Source organism: Puntigrus tetrazona, chromosome 13 (genome assembly GCF_018831695.1).
Source record: "Puntigrus tetrazona isolate hp1 chromosome 13, ASM1883169v1, whole genome shotgun sequence".
Lineage (NCBI taxonomy): Eukaryota > Metazoa > Chordata > Actinopteri > Cypriniformes > Cyprinidae > Puntigrus > Puntigrus tetrazona.
The window spans coordinates 7,258,241-7,274,878 of NC_056711.1; the positions used below are offsets into that span (position 1 = coordinate 7,258,241).

Genomic DNA, 16,638 nt, shown 5'->3' on the forward strand with positions numbered 1-16,638 from the left:
AGAAATGGATACGTTTCTCAGCATGGAATGGATGATTGTAATTGATCAAAATTAACAAAATACTATTTATATTTCAAATGTTATTTTGAGCTTTCTTTACAGCAAAAGTGTCAGCAAAAATGTTAAAAAGTGCTTGTTAAAAAATGTTTCTTAAGCGCCAAATCAGCAACTTAAAATGATTTCGGAAGGATCACATGCCGCTAAATGAAGGTATAATGGCTTCTACAAATTCAGCTTTGCCATCACTGCAATTAATTACATTTGTAAATGCATTAATATACAAACAATTTTTTTATTTTTATTTATATATTTTACAATATTATGCTTTTTTCCTATCATAGACTTTTTTTTTAACCGACCTTAAACTTTTGAACTTTGGTAAGTTTGCTGAAGGCTCTATAATCTAGCGTAGTCATTTAGCTGTTGGCAATGGGATAGAAATGATATATTGTGAAGCTTTTATGCAATTAGTCCATCATATGGAGTAAACGTTTTGTATGAGCTTTTAGTCTGTGTTCTGCTTGAGGAAACAGACCACAATTATGCTACTTTAGAAGCAAAGCAACTTGGTCCTTCAGATGTTATTGAATAAAAACAGAGCCTGTCCTGTTTTTGTGAGACACCTTGTGTTTATGGTGACAAAAGAGCTTCATTTTCTGTCTGTGCTCGGAAAGTACAGGGTTTTCTGTTAAAACTATGCTGGAATGAGCCGGAAATTACACTCTCTTATCGGTCAGAGTTATTGTGCACCATTCTGAAGAAAGGTATTGTGGATGTTTACAACGACCCACTATAGACCTATGCCTGGGTGGTATTGTCACCTGAGCTAAGAGGTCACTGTGGTACCCATTCTATCAATTTGTTCAGAAAGAGCCTATTCATACAGTAGGTGTATGCTTTTGTTCTGTTCTTGCATGCTTACAGGCAATAGATAACGGATGCCTTTGCTACACACATAATCAATTATTACAAAATAATTATACTGCAGTCTACAAATAGATGTTACAGTGCCGAGCGCTTTTCTTCCTAGAATCGGGAAATTAACTTAAGTTAAAATCTCATTGTTGAAATAAAGGTGAACTCCCTGAATTAATAAGCAAGTCATAAAAGCAGTCAAATTTTATGACTTTGGCTTTTATGCACTTTTGTGTTATTCAAATTAAAATGTTAGAGCACAAAGAAGAATCGTTATGTAAGAACGTGGTTTTCTGGAAAGGTTAATTTTATTGAAACTATAAAAAAAAAAAACTAATCAAAATATGTCTTATTTATTGTGCCTCAACAATGGCAGCAGTTGTATTTTATTGCTGAATGAATCAGGTTATTTAAAAAAACGGTTGAATTAAAGATTTAATGACTCATAAAAACAAATAAAATGTATAAATGATTGGGTTGTCGTTTTTTTTTTTAAGTAGCTGCTTTGAATGCAGTAAGACTGAATATGTGTATTTTTGGGTAATTGGTTGATTAAAAGTTTGAGTTATTACATCAGCCTCAGAAGACATTAATCAGGATGAACCCAGGGGAGATTGATTAAGTAAACCAGCCTGGAGGCTGTGAAGTTCAACCATTACCAAACATCGCTGTGTGTGATATTCATGTAAAAGTATGATAAAAGTCAGCTACCATTAATTACTCTTAAAAGTGGATTGTATTTATTCTAATACACTGTGTTCTTTACTTCTGCATATTTGTATTTTTTTCATAAAGATAAACCAGCCGATGTGCAGACATTTATTCTGCCACTTGCTAAAAATGTGAAATCATTTGTTTAAGTGTAATGATTTTTTGAGGAATGGGAACACATTGGCGTGTGCTTAAATAATAGCATAATTTAATTATCCCTCTTACTAATGCTTGATTGTGATTGGTCGGTTTTAGCAGTCTGCATATTTTTATGTATAATACAGAACTAAATGTACTTTACTTGTTTGTATCTTTCATATCATTCCACAGTCACTTTCATCTCACATAATGAATCATTCCAAACCAAATCAATATTTCATGTCCATTTATTTATTTGCTAAGTAGCTGTGTAATTAGTTGGATAATATACAGTGAACCAGTTATTACTGCAGAAGAATCCTCTTAAGGATGATAAAGACCCTTTTTTTCAGGGGATTTATTCTGCGACAATGACCAAACCGACTGCTCATTAAGTCTTAGTATCTATCAGAAATGTTCTACATTAAGATTTAGTCGCTTGCATTTATTCTTACAATTAAACATATCTTATTTATTTCATGTTGTTGTCAGGAAGGAATCAATGCACAGCCAGCATTCCGTTCAATTATGTTGATGTTCTGATGCTGGTACTACAGTAATCATTATATTCCATTGTGTGTGTGTGTGTGTGTGTGTGTGTGTGTGTGTGTGTGTGTGTGTGTGTGTTACAAGAACCGTATATGAAGAGATATAACAGACTCACATTTCCCACATCTCCAGAACTGCTGTTTATACCTTTTGTGGGTATGGATTTGTGTGATACATATTCTGTGTACACAGCATGAAGAGTGTGAGTGCATGTCATACAGTAAAAAGCAATTGTTAGTGTATCTCTCTGAAATACCAGTTTTCATTTGCTCTGTTCTGTGACATAAAAGCTACTGCAGATATTCCCTTTTACAGTGTTGTGATTTCCGATGTGATCTTTATTGTTGACTGTTTTTCAATTCATAGTATTCTTATAAAAGCCACAAAACACATCGCAGCCCACCAAAATAAAAACAAAGTTACATAAAAACATTTATTGGAATATTAGCATTGTAAAAAAAATATTTTATTTAATACTGTATATTTATATTTTAAAATATAGTGATGTTATCACATTTTATTTATTAGTTTAATAGTGCAATAATAAAGTGTAATAATACTATTAGTATTCTTTTATAAAATAGTGAGTTATAATGGGTTACACTATAAGCATCCCTTAATTTTGTATGTTTCGTTTTTTTTGTTTGTATTTGCTTTTCCAGAATAGTGAGATGTTATGTCTTAATTATGAGATATATTGTTATTTGTAATAAAATACTAAATTGTGAGATGCAGACTTGGAATTGTTTGATTAAAAAGTTGGATTTACTTTTTTGAAAAGGCTTTATTAAAAAGCTTCCAAATATTTCTCTATTATAGAATGCAGCACGTTTAGACAAAAAATGGTAAAGAATCTTAGTGTATCAGTCTGATTCACATACAGACGCAAACATACAACATCATGCGTCCCAGTTGAGCATTGTTTACAGCATGTGGAGGTTAATTATGCATTTTATGGGCCGTTTACAAGCTCGGGCGAGAACTATCACAATGTCCTTCTCACCTCCTGAAGGACTTGTCAGGGAACATAAACCATTCATGCTCTACCAGTGAGTTTCTTTGTCTCTCGACCATGAAACACACACGCATAGCCAGCTTTAACAATCATCGCCGTGACTGTCCTATGAATCAACTCGCATCACCCTGCCACCCTTCACCTTGACTTTCTCCTGTACTATCATGTCTGTCCTCACGAGAAGTGATAATGCATACCACTGTTTGGAACATCGCTGGTGTGATTCATTCAGATGCGAGTGACTCAAATCAAATTCAGAAAGACTGAGAAAACATCTGTTGTGACACATTGCTCTTCCAACTTTTACCTCAGTTAATAATTCGTCCTCAAAAGTTTATCTAAGGCCCTGATTGCACCTGGTATTTAGATGCGGTTCTGTCGGTCCAATCACAAGTGGACAGCTCTAAATACAGGGTCGTAGTGTAATCTCTCATTTGGTCAACTGCATTCAACCAGCCACAACAGAAATCCTTCTGACCTAATCCTTAAACATTATGTGACATGTTGTTGAAGCATGCTAGCCAGACAGGATTTCAACTTTACTGGATGAAATTGTAAGTTAGGTTTGAAGGCAAATGTTTGCAATGCTCTCTTTCCAGTTCTGATTCTAATACAAACCCACAATGTTTGGCGCAGCTTTGAGGCTATCATAGCAGAAATTAAAGTTGCTGCTCACCGCATCTTTTCTGTTGTCTTCTATTGTGTTCATTTGTAGAACTGCCCCAGCCTACTTCACAGTATTAGATCAGAAAAGCCCATACATATAGCCGCTTTTCTCAAAGACACCAGGAAAGTGATTAAAAATAGACAAAAGAGATGGACTAAATGTCTTCCTCATCTACGTAACCTTATATCTACAAAACATATTTCATGTATTCTTTCCATTATTCCAGCAAAAGGAATATACTCTTTATCGTGTCTATTGAACAAATGTATGTAACTTATGTTTTTTTTCCCTTATTCTTATTTTTCTACAGCAACTAATGCGAGAGCGCCAGCAGATGGCCAGCCGTCCGTTTGCGTCCGTTTCAGTGGCGCTTGAGGCTCCAGAGGAAGAGGAGGAGCTTCTGCAGGGCCAGGTGGAGGTGGGTACCTTCAATCACAGTCTTGCAGATACTCGATAGTTGTTTACCAACAGTATTTAAATGTAAGCATATTATTTTAATAAGCATAAATGAGAACACCTCTTCAGCGTTTGCATTTTTGAAATAATAGAAGACAGTGAAAACCATGAATTTAAAACTATTTCCTCATTCAGAGGTTGATTAAACAACATCTGGTGGAACAGTGTAGACTCCATTTAGCGTAATTGCATAATATATGGGTGAATATTGGCTCGTTAAGCAGCAAGGCCAAAGAGCAGGACCATCATCACATTTCATGCCTAAGTTGATTGGTAAGCACAGGCGGCGAATGGATGCCTTTCACTGGCCCTGAGCGGCTCTGTTTGTAGTCCAAGCATCTTCCACAGAGATAAAGACAGCATTTTTTTTCCCCACAGTGTTTCATTTCATTGGTACTTGTTATAACAAGTTATTTAACAAAGATCACACACATTCAACCGGTATCACTTGTCGTTTTTCCTGATTTAACCAGAGTGATTGAACCTGATTGCATACCAAATTAATTAATTTGATATATTTTGATGATAATGATATTTCTTCTTCAAATTGGCCATCTTTCACTTGTTTTCAAAGATGCAGACTTTTTCAAGAATCTTTTAAATGCCATCTGCAATCATTGACCTCTTGTAAAAGTCAAGCAAATCTGTTATTTATTTGACGTCACCTTTATCTTGCTCCGCATACATCTGCATGGTGCGGCTGTGTAGGAAGAATGTGTTGGAAATGAGCTCTGGGAACATATGCATGGAAATCTGGATGTGCTTTCAAAAAAAACGCCCGGGCCTGCAATATAATTTGAATCGTACCAGATAACCGCTAATTGCTGGAATAACATACTGAGTGCTAAGAGTGTGCAAGACCTGCTGTGTGCTCAATATCTAAGTGTGTGAGAAAATTTCATTGACTAAGCTGTCCTTACCTCTAGAACACTTCAGGTGCAAACAACATCTGCTGAGCCAGAGCAACTGTTCTCTGATGATTTTGAAATGAAATGAATCAGGAAAAAAATGCATTTTTTTGCTTTTATTCATAAATTAAATGTATAAGTACAAATAATTGGTATTTATATTACTTTATATATTTATTTTATTATTTAACACACTGATTATCCTAAATAGAAAAGTTGTATTCACAAAAAAACCCCTTAGCACTCAGTTGCTGATAGCTGTTTGATTGAGTTTGAAATCAATGTTAAATTATTTATAGATTTTATGAAAGCGTTCCACAATATGATCTAACAACAAGTGTGAAATAACAAGCAAGTAAATCACTGGCGGCCATTTGCTAGGTATGCTATTGTGCTACATCTGATTGCAGCAGCCTCTATGACCTTGTTGCATTATAAAATAAGAGGTGAGGCATTAGCATAAATCTTCACATCAGCGTCCATATAACGTCTGTACAATGTAATAAAACTAATGAAGCCACAGCCCAGAGCACCTGCATTACGGCAAAAGCATATCTCGCTTTTTGTGAGGACTGATCGATCGCAGTCCAGTGTTTTTGTAATGCTGGGAGAAATGAATCAATTTCAGATGTAATGTTTTAATGTGCTGTATTTACCTCCAGTGGGTGTTGTGGAGATAAAGACTATTTATGACACTTATGCGCTGTCTGACTGGGGAACGGCCACTATTATTCACACACATGCAAAAACGCACGTATACGTTCATAGGCTTAAACACACAGTGCCATTTATAATTTAGTATAATTTGTTTACGTTTTTTTAAATGAACCTGTTAAGCTCGTAAAGGCTGCATTTATTTGGTGATTTTATTTAAAATATAGACTACTTTGAGTAAAATAATGTTGTGAACCTATGAAAATTAGCTGTTTAAGAAGCATTTCTTATTATTATCGTTTAAAAAAAATGCTTTTTGATAAGAATTTTTGAATAGAAAAGTTCAAAATAAATGATATTATATATATATATATATATATATAAATAAATTATATATATATATATATATTAGTAAAATATTAAACAAGTATAAAATATTATAAATATATTTACTTTTACCAAAAATGTAAATGCCTTTAAGATATCTAAAACGCACTGCAAACACAGTGCATTTAATGCAAGATGGCAGGTAAAATAAATTCTAAATATAGAATATTCTAAATATAATTATTTAAATATAATAATACATTTATTTAAAAAAATCTAACTGAACCTTTATTAATCGATTATATGTAATATGTATGCCTAGAATGATGTCTTGGATCCTGACAGCTTAACACCAAACTCTATTGAAATCAATAAATCTTCCAGTCATTTATGAGGTTGCATCTCTGTTAGGATGCAGCCATAGAAGTTAATGTAGGTAATTCATAAAGTCCATGCCAATAGGTGTCAGTATACAGATAATAAGCACTGGTACAAAGAAGAGCCAGCCGGAACCAAAGTGCACCTGCAATTTCCTTCAAAGCAAGGACACATACAGCGCTGCTGGACACGTATCAGTTTGTGTAAAAACTGCACATAACCTCTTCTGCACGTGAGCATTCCGTATATCCATGCTGATTGTAAAGCGATGTTTTTACAAAGAGGTGTTGTTAGATTTTGTTTGGATTCCAAAGGTTTCAGGTGGAAAGGCAGCTATTGTTTACTCTCAAATTGGTGGGTTTACTGCTTTATGCCTACACACAGTAAACAAAAGCTGCTTTAATATTAGTTCGTTCTTTGAGATAACTGCTCTCTCTCTCTGCTAGGCGTCAGTTACTCGCTGTATTGTGGCCAAATGTGCTGTTGATATTAGGAAGCTGAGAGTGGTGGGAGCGATCAGGGAGATGACAACAGTAATCCACAGAGCAGGGACCCAAACATCTGTTCTGTGAGCTGTCTGTCTCTGGACTGCTCTTATCAAAACAATCTCAGCTGTTCAAATACACAGCGGCATCAGTGCCAACTCTCATGAGCAAAAAAAAAAAGAAAAAATGATCCACTTGTCCCCATTCTCCTCTCTATTTCTGTCTGTCATGTCTTGCTCATCAGCAGACAGCGGTGGATGACATTAAAGGGCACTGACGTTCTGTACACACTTTCTCTCTCTCTCTCCCTGCAGGCAGTTCTTCAGTCTTTAATTATTTCAGAATGCTGAGAAGTCTTAGGCCACGTAAAATTTCAGGAATGACAACAGCATTTAAATACAGGATTGAATCCTCTGTTTATTGCTTTATTGTGTATACGTAACAGAACTCACTCTGAATTGTTAATTCGGTTGTAGAATGCTTTTCTACTCTCGTAAATATTTTTTTTTCCCTTGTTTGTGTGTGTGTGTGCCAGTAGGCACACAGAAGTGGCACATTTCACCTTCAAACAGCCATGTAGTGTGATATCAGCAGACAAGGGGAGGTTTATCTGTTTGGTCTTCCCATCTCATATTTCAGTTTTTGGACACTTCAAAGCTAGTCCTATGCAGTGCTTGGAGCAAGCTCAATATAATACTTAGCTCTGCGTTTCTAGTGTGTCTGGGTGCTGATTTCTGTCAGCTCTCATTTCTATCCAAAACACATTCTAGATCTAGATCCGTGAATGTTTTTTATGAGCCGTTCATAAATCCTTTAGCTACCCCAGAGCACAACCACGCTGAGAGCAACACTGAGTACAAGTAGCGTTTCGCTGTTCTGGAATCAGTGGGAATTGGACATTGTCATATTTAACAGTGCGCTTGTATTTCCCTTGAAATGACCCGCAGTGAAACACACACATTTGACTTACTTGATCAAATCTGGCATCAGTCTTCTAAACTAAATCAAAGGCTGAACAACTGAGTGTGCCATTTGACCTATAGTTAATCTTTGGCTACATCACTTAACCCTTATTTCTAGGTTAGCAAATGTCAATTTCTTGATAGACTTAACCAAAACTCAAACTCCTATTTAACTGTTCCTTAACCTGAACCCTGACCCTAGTCGTTCGTGGTCCCTTGAGGACAATGTGCCCTTGGTGAACATTTCACCTCCATCTGGATTCTTCTCAATCAAGCCTAATATTGGTGTCAAAAGTCAAGGCCCAGAAAAGTGCAGACACAGATCACAGTCTATTATCCATATTAGCAGTTTTCTACATTCTCTTCCCTGTTTCCACTCGGCAGTTTTGCTGCTCTAAGAGATATTTGACTTTACCCGTCTCATGTTCAGCTGATCCTGCATGTTACTGTGAAACAGACTTTGCTCTGCTGCACAAACCAGATAGGTCCAAACCAGATGTTCTCTTGGGCTACAAAAGACTGACAGGTGAAACTAAATAGCCTTTCAGTCTGTTGTCCCTCTGGCACAGTAGGTTAACAAGTCAACATATGCTTGTACAAGGTGACAGAAGATTGTATTTCACATCAGTGACAAGGAGAAGAGGATGTTGAACATAATCAAATATATATTCAGATATTCTCTATCAGTACATCCCTATACACTTCAAAGTTCTTCTGTCTTCTGTCTTCTGTCATGTCATCACTAAAGCCCAGTAACCCAGTGCCACTGGAAGCCATACTCATGTTGTATGCTGATTGGATCATGAGCTGTTCTAAGCCTTTTCTATACGTTTTTTCTTCCTGTAATTATGGTACAGGTTGATATAAATTTTTAGCCATCCAAAGAATGCTTTTGCGAAAGTTGTCAGACTTTTTTAAATTTTTTTGCAAGACTAATCAGGACTTGTTCTTCACTTGGCTGCTCATCATGAAAGGTTTTTTCTTAGATCACTAGATCACTCACCACTGTTTTTTTATGGCGCTGATATCACCAGTACATTTTTTTATTACATCTCTTTGGTAGATTTGTTATGTTTTTGAAGCATAACAGTTGTCTGTTTCACTTGTGGAGGGAAGGATGTGGGTTCACTGCAACTTCTTCCAAATGCAAATGGCACACTTAGAATGAACCCCAGACCTTTTACCTGCTTAATTGATGTAGCAAAGGAATAGCTCACATCTGTCTATAAAATTGACCTTTGCTCTAATTATGGAAAGAATACCCTCAAATTAAAGCTATGTGCACTTGAAGTCAATATTCATTGTATTACTCTGAATTGAAAATGTTTTGGTCAAAAGCTAAAATAATAAAATATCCAAATATATATGGAGCATGTCAGTAATATTGCAATTTATAGCATGTCAGTAATATTTCTCCAATCATTTAAAAATTACACATATATTTAAAATGCAGTTATCTGAATTAATTGCATAGTATCCTATTTAATTAGTCATATACTGTATATATATATATATATATATATATATATATATATATATATATATATATATATATATATATATATATATATCAATATTTGTAGATAACTTGTCATTTGTAAGCAATATTAATAACATATACACATAATTGATAATATTTTCAATCATTTATATAAATTTATATAAAATCAAGCAAAAAAGTTTATAATAGTTAAAATATTCCATTAAATTATTCATTATAATTTTATTTTGATAATTATGAAATCGAATTGGAATTAAATGGTATTTTTCCTACAGGCAAGAATTTCCGATCAGTGTTTGTTACTTTACAAGCAAGCTTTCTCCGCCAGTACTGTACATTGCAGTCAGAGTTTCATTGGCTGTTCAGCCAATATTAGTTAAAGAGAGTCTGGGAAAGAGCCATTAGCCGATAGGGCTGGTTCAATAGTGTTGTAGTCCAAGGGTCATAAACCTTTCATCAATCAATCCATTAGCAGTCTAATATCACTCTGTGTTTTGACTTTACCTGAGCTCTCTAAGCCCAGAAAAGATAAGAGTCCTCTCATAAAGGCCTGATTGGTCAGTGTTTGTACTTAGTATGTGGACACACACTGTTGATGGATGTGATTTACAGTGCAGTATGTTTAGTTAGTACAGATAAGGGAAAAGAGTAAATGATATTCAGGTGAAACTACTTTGTGATTTCCATGATTGATGACTGATAAGTAATGTCTATTTTTAAATAAAACATGGAACATTGTGTTTGAAATATTTAGTTAGTGTACTCAAACAACTTAAGCTGACAAACCCATGCTGCGCTTATTTATTTTGCCTGTCTGTCTGAAATAAATAGATTTTATTTTCAAATGTGTTTCTTTTAGTATTGTTAAATTGATAGCTATGCAATCAGTTTATTAACTGTTTTATGTAGCTTTGTTTCTGATATATGGAGTTTGTTTTTTAATGATTGATAAATTGTCATAACTTTTCTCTCGGCTACCAATGGAGAACATTACCTGGCCAGTAGGAGTAGACTAATAAATTGAATTAATATAATTGTCATTATAAGATATTTTATCTTTACGTATATGTACTATTAATGCCTTTGACTTGCGTTTTCATCTCACTGACCTGAATTGACACCTTTGGCATTTTTCAGTGACATATTGCTGTTGGAAAAAAAGGCTGTGATTCCTGTCTGCCCTAGAGATTAGTAATGCTTAAGAGTTAAACCCGCGTTTGTCAAGGAGATTCAGAGTCTTAGGTCAAAACCCCTGAAGGGGCCTGTCAGGAAAAATGCTTTCATCCAAAATGCTACTGCTCATCAAGAACGTCTTTGCAAATCCTGATTGCTTCTTTCTTAGCTTCTAAAGATCAAAAGGTCTCCAAAAAAAGAGCGAAAAATCTTTGATTCTTAAGAATATTCTTACATTTTTTAAAGGTGTTAAAGTTCTCCTGGAGTGCTGTTACAATGCATTTACTTCCATGGATTTGATAGATGCTGTGACTTACTTTGCGTTCAGAATATTTCTTAATAAAAAATTATTAGTACATTATAAGTTTTAATATGGTATACAAATTAAATGGACACCTGCTGGCTCAACATTGTATTTAACATGATTTTTTTTTTCTCTTGCCTCAATTTTAATATTCACGCAACCCAAATATTTATTTATTTTATATGTTGTTTATGCTAACACAGAAGTGTGAAACAGATAAAGATTAAATGGAAGGAAAGGAGATTAAAAGAGAAAGAGTGAGCGAAAATAAAGAATAAAGACATGCCAGTTTGCAATATCTTCTAGAGACAGAGGCACTTTACACATAACTGTGATAAAGGCTCCTTGACAGGCTTTAATCTGTGCTCAAATATGTTGTTTTGCAAAGCTTTATTTTTGCCTAGACTGTAAGTAATTATGTTGTTCATCAACAACAGATGTCTTCGTGCCAGACGCCACGGCCCTGGGTTGAATTTGCATCATCTTCCATAACTGGCAGAGGGCATTCATATGTCGTAGCAGGTTTAGACAGCAGTTGGTTTCGCACCGGTAACTTTCCGCATCGGTGAATTTAATTTCTTTCAGTACTTCCTTAAACTGCCTCCGCCTCTCCATTAAGAGTTTCTCTTATTTCTTAATGACAGCTGTGTTCCTTCTCTCCCTTCGTGTTTTTAATCAATAGCTTCATTCTCACAGAGACCCGAAAAAATCAATATTGGATTTGGAGCAAACAGTTTCTGAAATGATGGCCCGTGTAATGTTTCATGCTTGTTTTTCTTCCGCGCTTGTGAGCCGCCCATGTCTGAGTCTCCGAAAATACATTCATCTTCACTCATAATAGCGGGAGAGGGAGTGAAGGACACACTCCACCTTTTGTTTTGGAGGGTAGAAGTCGTGGCTTTTGCCGAGCATTAGGGAGATGATTAATTTGTTGTTCGTGTAGACCGTAGGCCGGCCTCTCTACCCCAGAGCAGTAATAGGATCGTACACTTACTCTCCTTCCGTCTCTCTGTTTCCCTCTCTGCAATTAAAATGGAAATTTGGCAATGGGCCTCGGTGGCAGGACGGTCCTTTTTTATGCCCAGGAACTGGCTAATGAATCTGTCTGTGGAGCTCCACATAACCAACACAATGAGCTCCCAGAAGACCTTGTGCTGTGCACTAGTGGAGGCCTGGAGCATGCTGGGAGAAATGTTGGAGGCCGAATGTGACTGAAGTGGAGAGGCAAACTCCCTACAGTTATATATGTTTTTCAAGCAGTAATTCTGATGCAGTCGCACTCTGTCTTTTGTGTTCTCTCGCTGGGAATGTTCACACAGCGGCGGAGTACTACTGTCACTTCTGGTTTGCAGTGCTAAAAATGCTTATATTCACATACTGTGTGGTTATACACAACATGACAGCAGTGTTTTATATTAGTGATGAGGGGCTATGTTCAAAAAGTCATCCTGCAATTGTTGTCCTATGGTTTTTTGTTGTGATGATTTTTTTTATATATATACATACATTATTCAGGGATTCTGTGAAGAGATGGTTTAGCCCAGAATGTCTTTTACCCTCATATCACTGCAAACCCGTCTGACTTCCTCTTTTCTGTGGAACACAAAAGAACTATGTTTTTTTTCCCTCTCCATACAATGCAAGTCAATTGAATCCAGTCTTGTTTTGGACGCCACTGACGTTCATTGTAAAGACAAAAATAATGTAGCTAAAGCATTCTTTTGTGTTCCCCAGGAGATGTGAAGATCATGAGAAAGCTTACATTTTTTTGTGAACTTTCCCTTTAAGACTGATTAGCTATATTGAATCAGGCATGACTAGTTGATTTCGATAATATAGTATTGAATTTTTTTCTTATTCTATAATTTCAGTGACCCTTTTTGAGTGTCTAAACTCAATCAGTTTCTCTTTTATGTTGAGACTATTTTTGGAAAATCTTTTCAGTTTGTGAACTGGCTCTGCGTTGTTACTTGAGCCAAAACTTGATTGCAGTTATTTTTAATGTTTGGCCATGAAACAAATCTGATTCAAAGTTTACTAACTCCATATTTCCTTTGAAACTAAATTAACAGAGTTCCCAGTAACTCTTCACTGGAGAAATAGGAAATTGAGGCTGATTTCGAGTTCAGCAAAAAAAACGAGCAGCTCTGTTTATTGCGAGGTAAATGCAATGGAACTGGTTTTGTTTCAGGATGGTCAATATGTGTGTGCGCATTTGTTTTGCAGGCAATATTCCAAATTTCATCATAGTATTTTTTTTATTATTCTATTATTTATATAACTAACATTTTATAACTAATTGTTTTTGCATTTGCTATAAATTAACAGACCGTTAAATTGCTTCAAGAAAATAAACAGACATACAAATAAATGCAGGCATTACCAGAGTTAAAAAGTTTAGCAAAATCTGGAAATTATCAAAGTGGTTTCCTAAAGTTGGCAACATATTTCTGCGAATATTCAATGCTTATTGCATTTTGACAAAACAGTCAACGAACAGGATCCTCCGGTTTCTCTCATGGTTGTCGAAAGCCATTTCTGTAATAAATTAAACAGTTACTTAATTGTCTGCCAAATTTTCATTCAAGGCTTAAGCCAATCGTGTGTATGGAGATGTATAGTCACTCCAAACAGGTAGATTTGTCCAGGTCATAGACCATATATTTTGAAATGGTGACCCGTCAGTTGAAAAGCACTGATCTCTACCAGACAGTGCAGAAAAGCACAGCCACAAGGCAACTAGAAGCACAACAGCTAGCCTGACTGCAGCTCGCAGGCTGAGAATGAAAGACACTCGGCGAGAGTGTTTCTGACACGCTTCGGATAACCTGCCAGCCACCCCGCATCCCTCTATTTTATTTAATCTCCTTTTCTCTCCCCTCTCTCTCACGTTCACTGTCTCTCCCCATCTTTCTCTCTTAGCATCTCTTTCTCACACTCTCTCTCGACCAGCAGATGGCCTGTTTGCCTTTTTGTCTTCCTCTCAACTCCAATCATTTCCAGCATTTTTGCTCTCTGTCAGGCCAACTCAGCACAAACAAGCGCACACGCACTCACGCTAATGTGCTTCCCATGGTACTGACAGGTGTATGAGTAAGTGTGCCTGGCGCCGTAAGGCAAACATGACGGGCTGGCGTGGAGTCTGCTCAGTTTTATAACATTCCCGATGCACAGACCGAAACATAACACAGACCTGAGCTCAGGAGCTGTTAAACTTTCTCACACGCTGCCCAGACATCTTTTAGTCTGTAATTCTAGATATAACCTATGCCTGAAGGATTTTTAAACACGTAGCATATAAACGTGTGTTTTAACAATTCAAGAGAGAATTACCCCACCTTTGGATTTTAATGATTTTTTTTTACAATGGTTTTAAATTTATTTTATATTTATCTTAAAGTTACTTTGAAAGTTATTTCAGAGTAATCCTTAAAATTATGCACAGGTTATTTTGATTATCAAAACTTTAATCAGTATGTGGTTCATCGTTCTTGCTTCTAGGATGTAATTTTTGTGTCTAAAGTCAAATAAATATTGCATAAAAATAAAAAAAGCGTAATATAATACACATTGGTCCACATATTCCATAAAGGAATAATATGTTGCAGAGACAACTTTCATTCTGAATTTGCAAGTTTAGTTTGTTTTTTATTAAGAAATTTTAACACAATACAAAGACAGAAATAATAATTTATCGTAAAATTCAGTCCAATAATCTGTTTTATTTACAAATATTTAAAACATCAACTTAAACAATATTGGTAACACCTTAACATTAAGGTCACTTTAGTTAACAACATGTCTGACAACTAACATGAACATGAATATTGGCAACATTTAATTTTAAAATTATAAGTTCATGTTAGTTAATGCATTGAGTATTACAACTGAGACCTTATTGGAAAGTATTACCATAATATTTTGGGGGGATTTTGCATCCTTTTTTTTTTTTTTTTTTTTATGTACGAGCTAACATTCAACATAAATGTAAAAAACACGTTTTATTAATATAGCAAGGTTGTTATTTACATATCATTCCACAACCGTTCAGTGCATGCTGCAGTAGTGTTCACACAGTTATACATGCTTTGGTGGTTTTATTCATGAGCTAATGAGCTGATGGAAATCTAAAGAAGCCTAAACCTCCTGAGCGTTTGCTAGTAAACAGCAATTCATCTATATTTGACAAACATGTGCTGCTGTTACTGAAAATATGCTCCGTATGTAGATGAGGAGTGTGTAGGGATCTTTTCTAAAGGGCAGTGAGACTCTAACATTTAACTAGAAAACACAGAGTCTGATCTGGAAAGGGCATCAGTCCACTCTATCTAAACTGATAAAGAAATATGAAGTGTGCGGGACGCTACATGCCCGTCAGGTACTTAGAGGATTCAGCCCACCAGTAAACACAAACTGAATGTGAATGTTTACCGAAGCAACAGCCTTCCCTGTTTGCCTCCCAGTATTTTAATCTATTATTTGTACAATGCAGTTGAAAAGTTTAGGGTCAATACAAAGTTTTAATACTTTTATTCACCATTCGTGCATTCAATTTATTAAAAGACATTATAAAGGCATTTAAAATGTTACAAAATGTAGCAAACTATTAAATTCTATTCTTTTAAACGTTCTGCTTATCTATTCATTATTTCAAAAATAAGAAGGATTTTTAGGAAGGTGTTTCAAGAGCAGCATGACTCTTTTCAAATTTGGAGAATAGAGTGTCAGTAATGTATAATGACAAGATTAAACACTCAATTTTCAGTTAAAGGCATTTCATTATTGAATGCAGAGATGTTGTTGTATAGATCAGCTCAGTTTCAATAGGATCTTTGTAATCCAACTGACAATAATCACTAGAAATTAACTGTCCCCAACTAAGCAAGCCAGAGGCGACAGCAGCAAGGAACCAAAACTCCTGACAGACTGGAAGAAAAAAACCTTGGGAGAAACCAGGACCTCATGATATTTTACTTTGTTTTCAAAAACTATATTTTTCTGCTAAACAAATTTACATTATAACTTTTATATAAGTCAAAAGTAATTCAGAAGAAACCATTATATAAACCATAAACCATAACCATATTACATAAACCATTATATTTTACATTTTGTAACACTGATCTGAACTTTTCAAATTTCAAACTTTTTGGTTTTGTGTTTTTTTTATTTTTTATTTTTTTATATTTGCTGGATTTAGATGTTTGCATAATTGTTTTGTTGTTCTGCTTTAAATGCTTGAGATCCACATCATTGCCCTATGTTTGCCTGTGTGTGTTTCTGAATGAAACGCCTACTTTACTACATCCAATCAATTCAAAGTTAGGAAAAACAAGCGACGTCCTTTGTTTTCCTCATTCAATGTTCTGTTTCTCTTTGAAATATGTCAGAATTAGGAAGTAAAATCTGTCACAAACTTCTGGTTCACACAGCCCCTCATTTTTGGTTTAGTGCCCATAAGTTAAGTGAGAATTTTACCATCAAACCTCTATCAC

The 16,638-nt window shown here is 35.3% G+C and overlaps 1 protein-coding gene across 1 annotated transcript in view; it reads left to right on the forward strand.

The window, feature by feature from the left end:
• Positions 1-16,638, forward strand: part of atrnl1a (attractin-like 1a) — a 184,631-nt gene that overhangs the window by 149,563 nt on the left and 18,430 nt on the right. Inside the window, exon 30 of the mRNA XM_043255880.1 lies at positions 4,306-4,413. Coding sequence (XP_043111815.1) covers positions 4,306-4,413 — 108 coding nt within the window. The remainder of the gene's footprint in view (positions 1-4,305; positions 4,414-16,638) is intronic.